The following is a 14770-nucleotide window of genomic DNA, read 5'->3' as shown; positions in this document are numbered from 1 at the left end:
CAAGGAACTGAACTGCTAAGTTCAATGACCTGTTTCTGCATCAGGATATGATCTGTACCCTAAACTACCATCATGCTTGGGATCTGCCTTGATATAAGGGTGAACAATATATGGCTACATGGCAGAAAGGCATGCAGGGGTTGGGGGCACAGCAGAAGGAGCACATGGAGATTGGCATTGACTGAATAGCATGTACTGTTAACGTCTGAGCTGAAAGGGTTTAGAACTTGTGAGAAGGCAGAGCTCTGTGAGAAAAATACTCAGTCTCTTTAGTGTTCTGGTTGGAAATGATGCACTGGTCCCTTCTCCCTTACTGCTAGATGTTTGAATCAACAATCACGAAAGCCACAAACATTTAGTAAAGCTGCCTTCTAAGCCTGGTTCACAGTATCTAATGACTATGATATTCACATTTAAAACTATTTTTATGTAGTTAGATTGCGTAGCCTTCTCCTGCTACTATATTTATGACATTTTCCTAGCATTCCTACTGTTTCCAGCCTCTTGAGGAGGTTTCTGCTAACTAGCTGGGCCACAGGAATAACAAACACGTCTCAGAACAGCTTTGACATAATGATTTTGCTGGAATTCAAGCAAAATAACTTGTGCAAAAATGTTCCATAAATATACATTCAACCTCCATGTTCAACGTGAGCAATGTGTCTCACAGAACCAGAGCATTTCTCTTAGACGCATGCTATAGGCGTGTTCTGCAGAGAACATTTAAAGATGTGCTACAACAATAACACTAGAGCAGTGAAAATACTCTATGTTGCTTAAGTAATAGAGGGAGAGAAGCCATACTGGTGAGAGAGGTCAGAGAAATTTCCAGCTGTGAGGTGAAAGCAGGGAAGCACAGGGATCTGGGATGGCTCTTCCAGACCACACAAGTCTGACAGTAAATCTCCAGCCTGGTGGAAACTGAAGACATCAGGAAACTCATGAGGGATAGCAGATTTCCAGTGTGACAGAAATAACCGTATGTTGGAAACACCATTAAGAAAGCCAAACTCAAAGACGGTGGGCGCCTGGACTCACCACAGACAGATGGTTCCATGTCTTGGTTGAATTATAGCCTACTGGAAATAATGTGAGATCAACTGATCTTGTGCCTGTTCAAACCCTTACAGTTGGCCTATGGGACAAAGCTTGGTTCTGGGTCCATCAGACCCCACTGAACATGGACAAGTACATCCTTCCATTGAAGGAAAACTGAATGTTGTTATCAAATAGCTGAAATAAAGCTTTCTGTAAAATAGAGATGAGAACAAGGAGGAGATCTTACAAATTCCAGTGTTAAGTGTCAGCAAAAATTAGCTAACAATTCAATTTTCATCTCATTTCAGCCTACCATGCTCCAGTCTCTCTGTGAAAGAAAAGCAAGAGACGTATATTTCTCACTCTAGCTAAGTTTTGGCTTGTTGGACCATATGAAATATGAGCTCTGCCTGACCCCTTCTAACACAGTGTTAGTAAAACAAAAACATTTGAGTAGTGGAGGGAAAGAAAACCCAACCCATGCAGCTATTTTACTTTAAAGGACACGACAGTTTAGTGTAAACAAAGGGGGAATAAACTACAGGGATAAATGCACCGTTAGAGTAAATTGGAAACAGCTGTTGGCAGATGCTATGGCAACCTGAATGCTGGAGCTCCAGCTCAGGGTTGCACAAACTCTCTTTGTTTGTCACCATTTTTAAATCTCTTCTCACTGTGTGTGTGCACACCCACAAGTGCATGTGTAAGGTGCGCTGCAGGAGAAGCAAGGACATGGCAGCAGCCAGGGATGGTTTGGCTGGGAGTGTCTTTCAGGGTTTAACCTAATGGAGGAGGAAGAAGTGGAATAATGAAAAAAAAATAATAAATAAGCTGCAAGGGGTCGAAGGAGTCATATAATCCTGTCAATTATTGTCTACGGCCAATCCTCCCAATTGCTATCTTTAACAATAGATCCACATAAGCAGAAACAGTAGTTAGAGGCATGAATACAGACAGAGGTGCAATTTTAGTTTCCAGTAATTTTTGCTCTTCTAGTTGCTTTGAAAGGGAGGTTTGGGAAGAAGTAGCAATCCTGTGCCAAGCTGTAAGATCTTTCAGATATCCTGGGTGTAACACTACCCATTACAAACATTAAATGATCTAAGCCAGTGATAGCCCTGCTGATGGGCCATTCCCATAGCATAGCACAGCAAAGCTAACAGGGTATGATGCAAACTGGCAGGATCCTTAGGGGCAGTGAGATCAGCCTCAAAATCTCCGTCATCCATGTTAGGCCTGCTAACAATAAGACCAGTATATTTCTTAGTGGAGAAGGTGGTGGACACAAAACACAGCTTTTCAGCTCTTGAGTCCAAACTAGCAACTTGAAGCAGACGGGTGTCATGGCACACCTGGAGTGACCACATGCTGTGTACCCTGAAGAGCAAGGCTAATGCTGCAAGGCCGCTTTTCTGGAAGCAACAGGGGGAAAGACAAAGCACAGGGACTGTCCTTTGTCTCTCTCTCACTGTTTAGAGAGGATTAGGCCAGATTTATATGGTGGAAGAGGTGATTGGTGACAAACATGTTGATGCCATCCGTACCACTTCTGTTCTGGAGATAGCAAATATTTAAAAATAAACATCTCGTGTCATAGCAAGTCATGGCGAGTCACCTTCCTGGATCCTCCTCAGCCCAGCCACTTGCACACACTACGTTACCACTCTAGGAAATGTTTCATGTGCTTACATGACTTAATCTGAACCCAGGCACACTTTCACAGGTCTGTCAAACAGCATGAAAATCCTGTTGCCCCCATACCTTCAGCATCCCTCTGCCTGAGTCTGCAGACAGCTGCCAACACCAGCAAAGACATGTGTTGGCAAATACTGCAGGGAGAGAAATGTAAGCCTTCTCTCCTTGCTAGTTTGGATGGCAGGGGTCCTGCTGACATGCAGGCTAACGCCACATAAGTAGCATAATGAGAGAGCCTCCATGGTTTTCACTAAGCAGTGGAAAGAACATATTCCAAACCTGGTGGTCGGGCTGCAACTTTGTTTTTAACTGTTACTTTGCTAGAGCAGACAAGCAATCACATGAAACTGTATTTTCTGCTGATCAGTTAAACTGTTAACTTGTGCAGTACTGTCACAGGTTTCCCAGCACCTGTCACCAGCCTTGCTATCCTTTCTCTGGCAGAAAAAGCAACCTTCTTGGGTGGATCAGTGCCTGCACAAATTTGCTGCTCAGTGACATCCAGCCCAGTACTCTTGTTGGTAGAAAATCATGAAAACCCTAAAGAGCTCTGATGTCACAACATTTTAAGACATTAGAGTCATTGCAGGAGCATGCAAAGACAGATCATGGTTTCCAAAGCCTACCTTGCAAATACAAGACCTAATTCTTGAATATCTCTTCTTACATTTATCATCTTTCCCTTGAAGTGCCAAAAATAACAAAGACGAACACCACTCTCAACACTGCTGTATTCCAGGGAGATGCTCACATTAACATTTAGAAAACAACATGTAGAACAAGCAGAGCCAAATGACATACTAAAAGCGTGGGGGACACATCACATAGAGTGAAGTAGAAGCACTGCCAAGCAGCTGCTTTCATCTGCCTATAAGTATTGACAGTTTTCTAGTGATGAGTGTTCAGATAAATCCTGGTGTCTATGTTTATCTGTTCAATGCACAAAATGTGTATGTGACTATGTGTGTGTGTAGTAAGAGAGCTAACACTTCACCAAAGGCATGTGCTTTTATCACACTGCAAGAGAGGTTTGTCTGAAGTGCAACAGGTATTAGACAGCAGGTCTAGGTGAGAAAAGAACATGTCCATTTGTTAAATTTCATTCCCTCTTGCCTCTACATTGACCACAGCACATGCTGTGAGCTAAGGCTCGGCACACTTACTTGGAAAGGAGAATGACACAATTCTGGGCCCTCCGGCCATCAATCACAGAGAGCTCTTTCACCTTCCGTGTGGAGAGGTAAAGGTCTTCTGTTGAACCCATCTCTTTCTGCATATAATTCAAAAGGGGGGAAAACAGTCAGTATCATGTTTTTTCCTTATCTACTCACTCAACATTGATAGATTTAGCTGAGTGTGATGAAAAAAAACAAAAAACACAAAACACAACATCCCAACTTGAGAAAATCCACCCACATGGTGAGAAAAGGAGACAGGAAGGCCAGAAGACATGTAAGCAGAGCCTGTATTACTAGACAAACAGAAGTAACTCATTAAAACCTGTAAGATCATCTTTGACTGAAAATACTGGACCTGATTCCAACCTATTGGACTCATCTACTTGTATTATTATACTCATCACTTGTATTATTATGGTGTTCTGGTGTAAAATTAGGGTGACAGGAAAACTGGGCACATGATGGTAAAGCCCACTGGTGTCATAGCATATCCTTCTGTGGATGTTTCCTGCAGAGTTTACACAGCAGTTTTGAAAGGCTGCAGCCCTATGAGGAATAAAGCTCCCACCGTCTCTTAAGGCTGCCACTGGGCCAGTCCAATCCATATTATGCGGGAGATGCAAACAGTAGGACAAGATGGCATTTATCTTACAAATGTATTTTACCAAAAGGTCAAAATCTACATGAGAACTAGCCTCTCTTTTAAAATGAATTAATACCATTAATCATGAAGAAACTACCTTTTCCCAAAGTTTTCTATATATCCCTGTTGCCAAACTCACCACTTGGGAAAACCCTGGAAAATCCCAGTCCAAAATGTTTGACATAGAACATAAAAACTAACTGCAGACCCAGTCTGACCATCCAGAAATCTCTGACTCCTTGTCCTGCCTACGTACCAGACTCAGGACTTTTGTTTCATTTCCAGAGATTGGCTTTCTGTAGTTACTTTGAGTGTCTTTTAACACCATTCCTTAAACGGAGTAGAGATAATGATAAAAAGTGGTAATCCTCGATAATAGCTCCCTTGTAACCAACAGAGAAGAGGAAATTGGAAACAGGACCATTTTTATCTTCCCAGCTAGCAGCTGCTGGAACCTCTTCAAAAATGCATTTTCATGATACCCATATTGTCATTGCTTGAGATTTTGAAACTAATGAGTATAATCCAGCTTTGAATGCATCCAACAAGCTAACAATCTCTCTTCTTTGTTAGGACATAACAGCAAGCATGCTGGGTCAGACCAAGAGGTCCATCTACCCCGCTTTCCCATATCTGAGTGAGATCAGCAGCAGACACCCGTGGAAAGATGTAAGACCATGGCAATCATGGAATTCCCAGCATTAACTCCCAGGACTGAAAGTTCTGCAGTTCAGGCCTTCCTTCTGTTAGTGTCTGATTTAGTTACTAACTCCTAATATGATGTTTTTGAACGGTTTATTACTCTCCTGATTAACCCACTTCAAAATTCTTTTTTATGCAAATATTTAAGATGTAAATGTAAGCCATAGAGAGATTCATACTGTTACTTGTCATTTGAGTTCATGCTACAACCAGCTACACTCAGCTTGTGTTGCTACTGGATATACAAAGGATTCATACAACAGACAACTGCATGCAAATGTGTTGCAGTGAGCCACCACCAATATTAAGCAGCACTGATAAGCAGGTACAGTGCACCACCTTAAGACACACACACTATAGGTCTGCTGGAGGTACCCAATGTGTCTAGCTTGGCAGAAAAAAAAAATGCATCTCTATGGGATACATCAAATAGTGTTTCTAAGAAAGGAAAAGTTGAGCATTTGACAAGTTTGTTATTTTTGAGGAAAACTAACAAAAGCAAAGAGCAGTGCACCCTCAGGATGTATTATCTGATATGCAGAGATGTCAGGGGAATAGGGCAATAGGCAGCTGTTGAACAGTGAGAGGTAAGAAAGGTAGGTCTGTACTTTGCTCCTGGTTTAAAAGCTTCACTGCCCCTCACTGGCTAGTGTTTGCAGACAAGCACAACTGGTTACCATTATTCAGCACCCATCCCAAGGAAAAAAAAATTAAATAAAATTTCAGGGCTTGTCTACGCACTGTGTGTGTGTGTGTGTTCAGATGGTTTCCCCTAAAGCCATGTAACGGGGATTGGTGTAACAGTCTCCATCTCGTTTCAATTCCCCAGCCCTGAAGGTTCAACAGAGATGAATACCTGAACTATTCAGACATGGCCCACTCCTTGTGACCAAGGATTGGGCTGGTCTCATCTAAAAATATATTCTCTTGAACTCATATTGAGGAGAGGGATATTTATAGACACTTGGAGTTATGTGTAAGCAAAAGCAGATGAAGCCTCAGGTTTTACTGAAGCCAGATTTCAAATTTAGCTGAAGGAAAACAGATTACATATGGACTATCTGCATTTTCTTAGACAGAAAAAGAGGAGCAAGGGGGCAGTAGTGACCAGCTTTTGTGAGATAAGTCAAGCACGCAAAGCAAGAACAGTTGGAGCTGCTGTCAAGCTAATAGACAACATCCCTACATTTTATTCCATCTTGCTTTACCAACTTTCCATGTGGACTAATATTGTGTTATATGCTTCAAAGAGTATTTCAGATTTGAGATTTTAATTGCAAATTCAAAGATCAGCTAAAAAATTCACTACTGATATGACTAGACATATGGGATACATTTCTCATACTGCTGTACTGTTTCAAATACAATTTGAGTTTGGTGAACTGCAGAACATGTGGTCTGGTACCACAGCAGTATGCTAGGTTTCAGTAATTGTCAATACTTTTGGAACCATTTCTATCACTCTGACTTGCTTCATGGTGCACATTGCCATGATGATAACCCAGGTTCATGACCCAGATCATATCAGCCTCCTCCAGTGGCAGAGGAAACTTTCTAGATACAGTTTCCTGAGCACTCACAGTGAGGACTGCTTTCTTATAAAGACATGAGGGATGACATCTGAAAAATCCCTTATGAGAGTGTTGCTCTTCCCAAAAGTTCTCCCACAAATTTTGCTTAAGATGATGAATAAAGTGAGAGGTAGCCAGTTTGAAGACACACTGGCAGTCTGATATCTCTGCATCATCTAAACACTATTTCAATCTTGCACTGAACTCTCTGAGGCTTTCAGCAATCCTAAATGTGGTAGGTTTCCCTCTAGTCTAACCCTTCTGCTCCTCTCAGTTGGCACAAATCCTTTTGTCCAACTGAAGTACATCCTTGTTCTACAGAAAGAAAGATTTTCTTCATCAGGAAGCCTGTGGCTGGTGAACACATCTGAAGACTTCAGTCGTGTCCAAAGCAGATGCACCAAAGATGGGAACAGTGGGAATGAAGGCTGCCTTACAACCCCTTTGTTCTCCACTGGAGAAATTATTATCATGGTTAAAGAAGAGTTCACATTCACATCTCCTCTGTCCTTGGTCTTTTTGCCCAGGATCATCAAAAAGAGAACTACAGAGACATGGGCAGAAAGCACAATGAGGTTATAGCTAACTGAAAGAAAGGAACTATGTCTTCCTATTGCAGAGCTGATACAACCAAAGGATTATTTTTTTTTTTAATTTCTATTTTATTTATACTTTCCTCACCCAGAAAACAGCGGTGCAAGGACATATGAAAAACTGGCATGAGACGAGGCATGATCCTGTAACAGTGCGGTGCAGTGCTTGATCTTCCCAAGCACTAAGAGAGGATCAGAAGGCAGACAGTGATACTCACCTGCTTACAGGAGGAGGGGTTAGTTAGCAGGTCCTATGCAGGCAGCAGCCACAAATAACAAAGAAGGAAACATGCCAAGAATCAGTCACAGAGAAGGATACCAAGTTTAACAAGGCAGCTGAATTTAGACACATACTGTTTTCTAAGAGAATAAAATGCTTAGCAAGTAATACTGGGCCAGATGGTTTAAAGGTATTTCAGCATTTCTTTGCATATTTTAAATCAGCAGGTGTTAGGGAAATAAGAGTTCTTGGTCTTTTCAGAAAAGAATAAATTTGGTCTCCAAACCATAAATCTCTTAGGTCTCGAAACATTAACTACGATAATGCTTAAATACCTTTACAAATCTAGTCCAGAGCCTTACTGAAAGAACTGCCAAGGTTAAAAATCAAGGGTCAGTTCTCCTCTCCTGATGCAGAGGCACAGTTTGCCGTTAACAGTAACAACTTGTTTCAATAGCACATTATACCCTTTAACAACTTATAGCCAACAACTTATAGCCAAAAGCACTCTGTAACCACTAAAAAAATCTTACAGCACCACTGGGTAACAAACACCAACTGTTTCATAACTTATTTTGTACTCCAGGAAAACATCAAATATACTGAATCAAAAGGTCGATATTACACAGTCAGATTGGAGCAAAGTCAAAAGACAAGTTTTAAGAACTCTTGGTCCAGTATTCTGTATGCTGGACAATTTTGGTTTCCCTGATAGGCACCCAAAATGACACACTGGGCTTGAGAGAGGAGAAAAGATCCTTTGACATTAAAAAAAAATGACGAAGAAAGAAAAGAAGCTGTTTAATATAAATGAAACTGAAAAAATATGAAGATCATGTTAATAGCAGCAAAGAAAGAAATGTCTTTATTTGAATTCGTTCAACATTTCAGATGTAAAAGAGCAGAGTTTTGCATTGACATTTTTCTTTATAGACATTTGGATGAAGCTTAAAAGTCACAAACCCAGGGTAAACACATACTTGGCCAGAGTGGTATATTTAAAGAAAGAAAAGAGGAGAGAAGACTATGTGTGAATCAACTGGAAAAGTTCTCATAAGAATTTGATTCAAAAGCAATTTTGGTTGCCTGGACTTAAAATTAAAAAAAAAAAAAATAATGAGGATTTGTTGATTGGAATCCAGTTCACTTTGGAGTAAGTATGGATGAAATAGGAAGTATAAATTAAAGTAGTAACAATGGAATATTTAAGGAAAAAATTAGCAGTGTCAAATCAGAATGAAAGATGGAAAGATGGAAAGGTGGCAATACACTTAACTACATAAAAATATGATGAGCTTACACAAGTGACACTCCAGCATCTGGAGTCACTGTCATAAAGTGTGCTTAATAAGGATTGAAGAGGACTCTTCTGAGACTCATGGAGGTCACTGATGATGGCTCTGTTCCAGTGGGAAGATTTAGGTTTAATGTCTGTTTAAGGTCAGCTTTACTTATGGCTGAATAGGCCAGGCTACTTTGCAGTGGTTGGTTATACATCCATTAATGTTTTGCTTCTGAGAGTCTGCAGACCAGGATGCCTTTGGCTTTGGATTTTGGAGACCAAAGGAGGCAAAGCTTTGGGAGGTTGTTTCTAGTGAGGAAACTGAAATGTTTGCACCTGAAATGGCATGTGTTGACACAAAACCACTACATTGGAATGGCACCTTCATGGTTGCTCTTGTGCACAGATGGTAGTCAGGCTACTTGTGTGACTCCTAGGAGCTCACTGCCGTAACTAAGCTGTAGGCAACAGGGTCTAATCCCAGTGCAATTTTCTGTGCCTTTCTTTCCCTCTGTGAACCAAGTTCTTATTTCAATGAATGGGATTCACAGGCTGAGAAAGAGAGGGACCCACAGAAACAGCAACAGCTATTTGCAGGAGCATAAGAAATTAAATCTCATTGTACAACGTTCACATTAGGATGCTTATCTGGATGGTTGTAAGATAGTAAATCAGAAGAGTTGTTCATTAGTTATTTATTATGGTCATTGAATTAGACAGGGAAAAAATGAGAGAGATAAAGAAAGGACCAGATGGAAAAGTCCAAAGACAAGGGTTTTGCGTGTTAATTCTAAGGTACTGAATAATTACAATGAAGTTACCATCATCACTGTAGAGCTTAATCATAAAGGCTGTTTATGGCAATTATGTCTGTGTCTTTTCCTAAAATTCCAAAGCAATGATCTGATTCCACAGAGTAGCAAAGATTGAATTTCTCCAAGCACATTCCAAAAACAAATGAAAGCTGGGGGAGTTCAGGGAATGCAAGTACAATCCCTCTCCTGCTAAATTTCATTCAATGGAGATAGATGGATTGAAGGTGACTTGCTTTCCAAGAAAAAGAGGAGGGAAAAAAGACATTCTAATAAATGGCTACTTTTAAAGCATGCTGTTTGTATTATAATCTCTCATTCAGACAGTTTCTGTCACCTAGCCAGTTGGATCAGTTGGCTGTTTAAGAAACAAAGATATACAAAGCAAAAGACAGCTAATGCAGTCACCTTGCTTCAGTACTTGGGCAACTACAGACTTTTTCCTTGGGAAATAGAGAAGTAGAAAGATATGAGAGAAATAAAAAGATGGCTAGTAAGCATGAATATAAAGCTCAGGAGCTGTTGGAAGCCAGTGGCTGCTGAGGTCAAACTGAGCATTACCTGTTGGGGATTGTTGTCTCAGAGCTGTCTATTAGTATTAAGATAACTGAAGGTTATACTCTGCCCACTGTATCCTCCCATCTTCTTTTGATGTTGTCATTTTTTAAACAGTGACAGAACAGCAAATAATGCAGCCTGACTGCAGGTGGGCAGTAATCCAAATCACTGTAATAAGTGTTCCTTTCTCCTCCAGAAATTCAAGGAAGACAAGGTACGGAAAAGTCCACCCCTACCTGGTGTCTCTGATATGCTGAGAACATCTTTTCAAAATCTTCTAGATCCAGCACCTTGAATGCCTTTAAATCATCAATCTCATTCCAGATTGTGCCATGGATCCTCTCCTGAAAGAAAAGGATGTATTTTAATGAGATAGCAAAACCTTTTAGCTAAGCACATCCAATGCCATTTTGGTGTTGCTGGGTTTTGTTTTGTTTTTTAAACATTAGTGTGAAAAAATAGCCTGAAAAATCATCACAGCAAGCCTCTGATGAAAGGCCACATTCTAAGTCTAGCAGACCATATCTCAAGCAATATCCATGATTCTACAGTAATTTTTCGTTCAGGACTGACCATCTCTTTAACACAATGGTTATGGTCACATGAAAGAAGTGTCATTATCACGAAGAAAAAGCTCAGGAAGGACACTAATGTATGACAAACCCAAGACATGTATTCCCATCTGCAAATTTTGCCAGGTTCTGGTGCAAACCCCAAAGGGTGTGTGGTTTCTGCCTGCCTGCTAAAGTAATTTAAGATTTTATTTTACTTTTAAGGCCCTGAGTCTTTGAAGTCAAATTGTTTCCTGTTATGTGATCTCTCCTGTTTATCTGAGTTCTTTTTTGACTCATGCACAAGCTATACCCAGATGTCTGAGAGAGCATCATCCACACTAATTGGAAATATGCAAAAGCACAGACTCCTCCTTCAATTTTGCTGTTCACCAGCCCTGGACCAAATAAGCTCTTATAATACAAGTATTATCTAATCATAAAATCATAGAATCACAGAATGGTTTGGGTTGCAAGGGACCTTACAGAGCATATAGTTCCAATCCCCCCGCCACAATTAGCAGTCACACTAAGCTAAGAGAGGATTTGGGGTCTCCTGTTGATATTCTCAGGACAGATGTCCTTGCCAGAAAAGAGGACACAATGATTGAGCTACTTTCTCCTTCCTGGTGACTGTTAAGGTGCATATGGAGTGGGATAAGTTTTGGGCAAGTACCCATTCAGAACAGGGTTCATTCACACCCATTCAGGACTCTTCACACCTGACCACACTGTCTTTCAGTTCATTTAGTTAATAAAGTGTACATTTAATGTATACTTTATTAGCTGGAAAAATAAGGAAGGTGTTGATTAAAAGAAAAAGAGAAAGGACAGAAAAGATTGTAAAGAGACCTAAGCAAACCTCAGGAGATGAAAAAACATCAGAACACCGGTGGAGAGAAAGCCAGGAACAGCAAGCAATGGCAATGAAACCCTCACACAGGCTCCAGCTCTGAAGTACCTGACTTGCACCTACACAGCAAAGTGCATTAACACTTCATTATCAGAACTAATTAGGAACAGGCTCTACTTCCCATTCACAGTCATCAAAGGAATGAGGGAAATGTGCTAAGCCACAAGGCTCAAGGAGTAAGGAAAAAACATCTGATGAGAAAATGAAATGAGGGGGAAATAAAAGTGTGAAGTGTTCTGGAGGAAATTCCTGGCGGGGCAGACACTGTGGAGGAAAACCAACACCCTCCCTCCAGAGGCAGCCTGTGAGTGCCCGAGGGGAGGGAGGGCGGGCTGTCTGGCTGAGATTGCTGCAATGCTGTTTGCAGTGAGAGTGTGTGCTAGATGGGAGCACATACCCCTGAATAGGCTCACCAATATCTTTGTATCACTCCTTGCAATCAGTGTGGCTCTCCTTTCCATAAAAGCAAAAACATGACCCTGTGACTACAATACAACAAACAAGTTTGGGAAGCTCATCTCAGCTAAAGAAATATGAGACAAAGTTAATTTTTGTTTTATCCTAATGTTGGCTTCTACTGCCAGTCTCAGCCAGAAGCATCCAGGCTGGGTGTTCAATCTCACTTGGTTTCCAGGCTGGCCTTATAAACCTTGCATTATAAATCCTAAGGGATGTATTTGAACTTGGGAATGTTTCTCTGAGTTCCTCCCTGTTTCAGATTGTCCCATCAAACACTGAGATGGAAAAATATATCTTGAGGGGAGCCAGTGGTCAGAAATTCATAGAATCATTAAGGTTGGAAAAGACCTCCAAGATCATCTGGTCTAACCATCACCCTTATCACCAATATCACCCACTAAACCATGTCCTTAAGCACCACGTCCAACCTTTAAAGGCTCTGGACCTTCTTCAGGAACCATCCATAGAGTTGTTATTGGGACAGAACCCTGGGGATGCCAAGAGCTACGTGCTGTGTTTGGCAGGCACCAGGAGCTGTATGCTGTGCTTGGATGTGACTCAAGCGACAGCTACTTATGAGAGTCTTGCCCATCTACCTGTCAGGCTGGAAAGCCCTCATGGGAGTGAAGTTTCCCCATGAATGGCAAGACTGATGAAAGCACTACAGAATGGGCTGGTCTTACTGGATTGCAGAGGTGCCTGAACAGGCAGTTCTGAGACTCACAAAGGGATCGCAGTGAGTGGTTCTTATCTGTATCTTCCAGAAAAAAAAATGAACCAAGGAAGTTAAAATGATTCCTGTTTCATTCATATTCATTTTAAGACTTGGGTTAAATCTGATCCCATATAAGCTGGTTTGTGTGCTACATAAAGCATGAAGACAAAACTCCAAAGCAGCACTCATTGCAATGGTGTGCACAAACAGAACTTTGACCCAAGAAACCCTACTTAGTACTTAAAAAATAAGTTAACTAGTCCAGTCAAAGAAAAACTTAGGCAGGCATAGGTATAAACAACCTTTGCTTGCAATGGGATTGTCCTTTCTATTTCTATCCTAAATTCTGCCCTTGAAAACTTTGTTGTTCTTGCCAGATAATTTCCTACACTGACCTCTTCCTACTCAGTTATGGATTAACTGGCTGATTGTGCCTTGTCATCAGCCAGGAGAGACTGAGAGTTATAGGAGAAACAGACTTGTGTAACATGGGTGCTATGATAAATGATTCCCTCAACACCAGAAAGAATACTTATGGTCCCTAACTCAAAGTTTTAAAATGAAGAAAATTCTTATTTCTTCTTCCCTTTCTTTCTTCCTCCTTAAAAAGGAAAAAAGAGAGGTCACTTAATCAACATGCTTTCTCCCATCTTTATGTATTTATTTACGCATTTGTTCATTCAACAAGTCTACCAAGACCTGTGGTTTCTCTGCTTTGCAAAGCCTTGGCCCATTTTAAGAAACACACCCTCTGAACTACTTTTCCCAGAGTTCTATCGAAATGGTAGTACATACTAGTTAAGGAAATATCTTATTTTCAGAACAATTATTTACAAGACATTTGCTCCATCAAGTTGAAGTTTTGGTAAGTTGCATTTAATAATTAGCTCACTGGAGCTGCTACAATTGTTATTCCACCTTTGTAATGAAGCACAATTTGTGGACAAAACAATGAAGATTAGAGAATAGGAGTGCTTCTAGGAGCTAGAAATCATATTAAGCTATCCTCTGCTACATCCAATGGATGATTTTATTTACCCTGAAGAACAAATAATGATACTCTGCAGCAAGTCATCAAAATCCATCATGACTCAACAACCTCACAGAAATGTGAAAGCTAACAGTACTTTGGGTCAGCCTTTCATTTATCCTGCAGGGCCAGAGAAACCATAGAAACTATGTGTGTTCTGCAAATACTGAACCAGACAATCTCCAAATGTTTGTAAATTTAAACCACCAAAAAGTGTAAAACCTTAGAATTTTGATTCATAATTCCATTATGTATCTGAAAAAGGATGTTCAAGGCCAGTTTGGATGGGGTCTTGGGCAACCTGATCTAGTGGGTGGCATCCCTGCCCACGGAAGGGGGGTTGGAACTGGATTATTTCAAAGGTTCCTTTCGATCCAAACCATGCTATAATTCTAAAATTTCTTTCTTGATATCAGATCCTTTTCTCAATGGAAGAAAAATCCACTGTGTACAAAAATTGGATTTCTGGCATCTTTGTTAACTGAGACAGCTGTTTTATCTCAGTGTAGGACTGGGCACCACCAAGGTTATTACGAGCAGCTTCACACAGAGATCTTGTAGGAATCTTTCCATTAAGTTTGAATTTCTGACAGAAATCCTGTATCATTGTCTGCTGTGATCCTCAGGCTGTTTAAAGGAAGAAAGTTCCAGAAATCAGAATAATCAATAACATTACACGCACAAGTTCACCCAGGTCTGGATCATTTGCTGGAGTCATTACCAGCCTGTCTCATAATGGGATATTTCTTCTCTAGCCATGAGATAACAAGCACCACAGTGGACGGTTGACTTGGATCACTTTGACAACTT

At 40.7% G+C, this 14770-nt stretch overlaps 1 protein-coding gene across 7 annotated transcripts in view; it reads right to left on the bottom strand.

The window, feature by feature from the left end:
* Window positions 1-14770, bottom strand: part of DAAM2 (dishevelled associated activator of morphogenesis 2) — a 190849-nt gene that overhangs the window by 27429 nt on the left and 148650 nt on the right. For 6 of the 7 annotated variants that reach the window (XM_032185840.1, XM_032185845.1, XM_032185841.1 and 3 more), the window contains 3 exons: window positions 10529-10636; window positions 7639-7671; window positions 3897-4003 (listed from right to left, as the gene is read on the bottom strand). In XM_032185840.1, the coding sequence (XP_032041731.1) occupies window positions 3897-4003; window positions 7639-7671; window positions 10529-10636 (248 nt within the window). The remainder of the gene's footprint in view (window positions 1-3896; window positions 4004-7638; window positions 7672-10528; window positions 10637-14770) is intronic. The other variant, XM_032185843.1, reaches the window with a different exon arrangement.

Source organism: Aythya fuligula, chromosome 3, assembly GCF_009819795.1.
Source record: "Aythya fuligula isolate bAytFul2 chromosome 3, bAytFul2.pri, whole genome shotgun sequence".
NCBI classification, from domain to species: domain Eukaryota; kingdom Metazoa; phylum Chordata; class Aves; order Anseriformes; family Anatidae; genus Aythya; species Aythya fuligula.
Note: the sequence above shows the minus strand (reverse complement) of the source record. Positions and strands in the feature narration are given on the sequence as shown.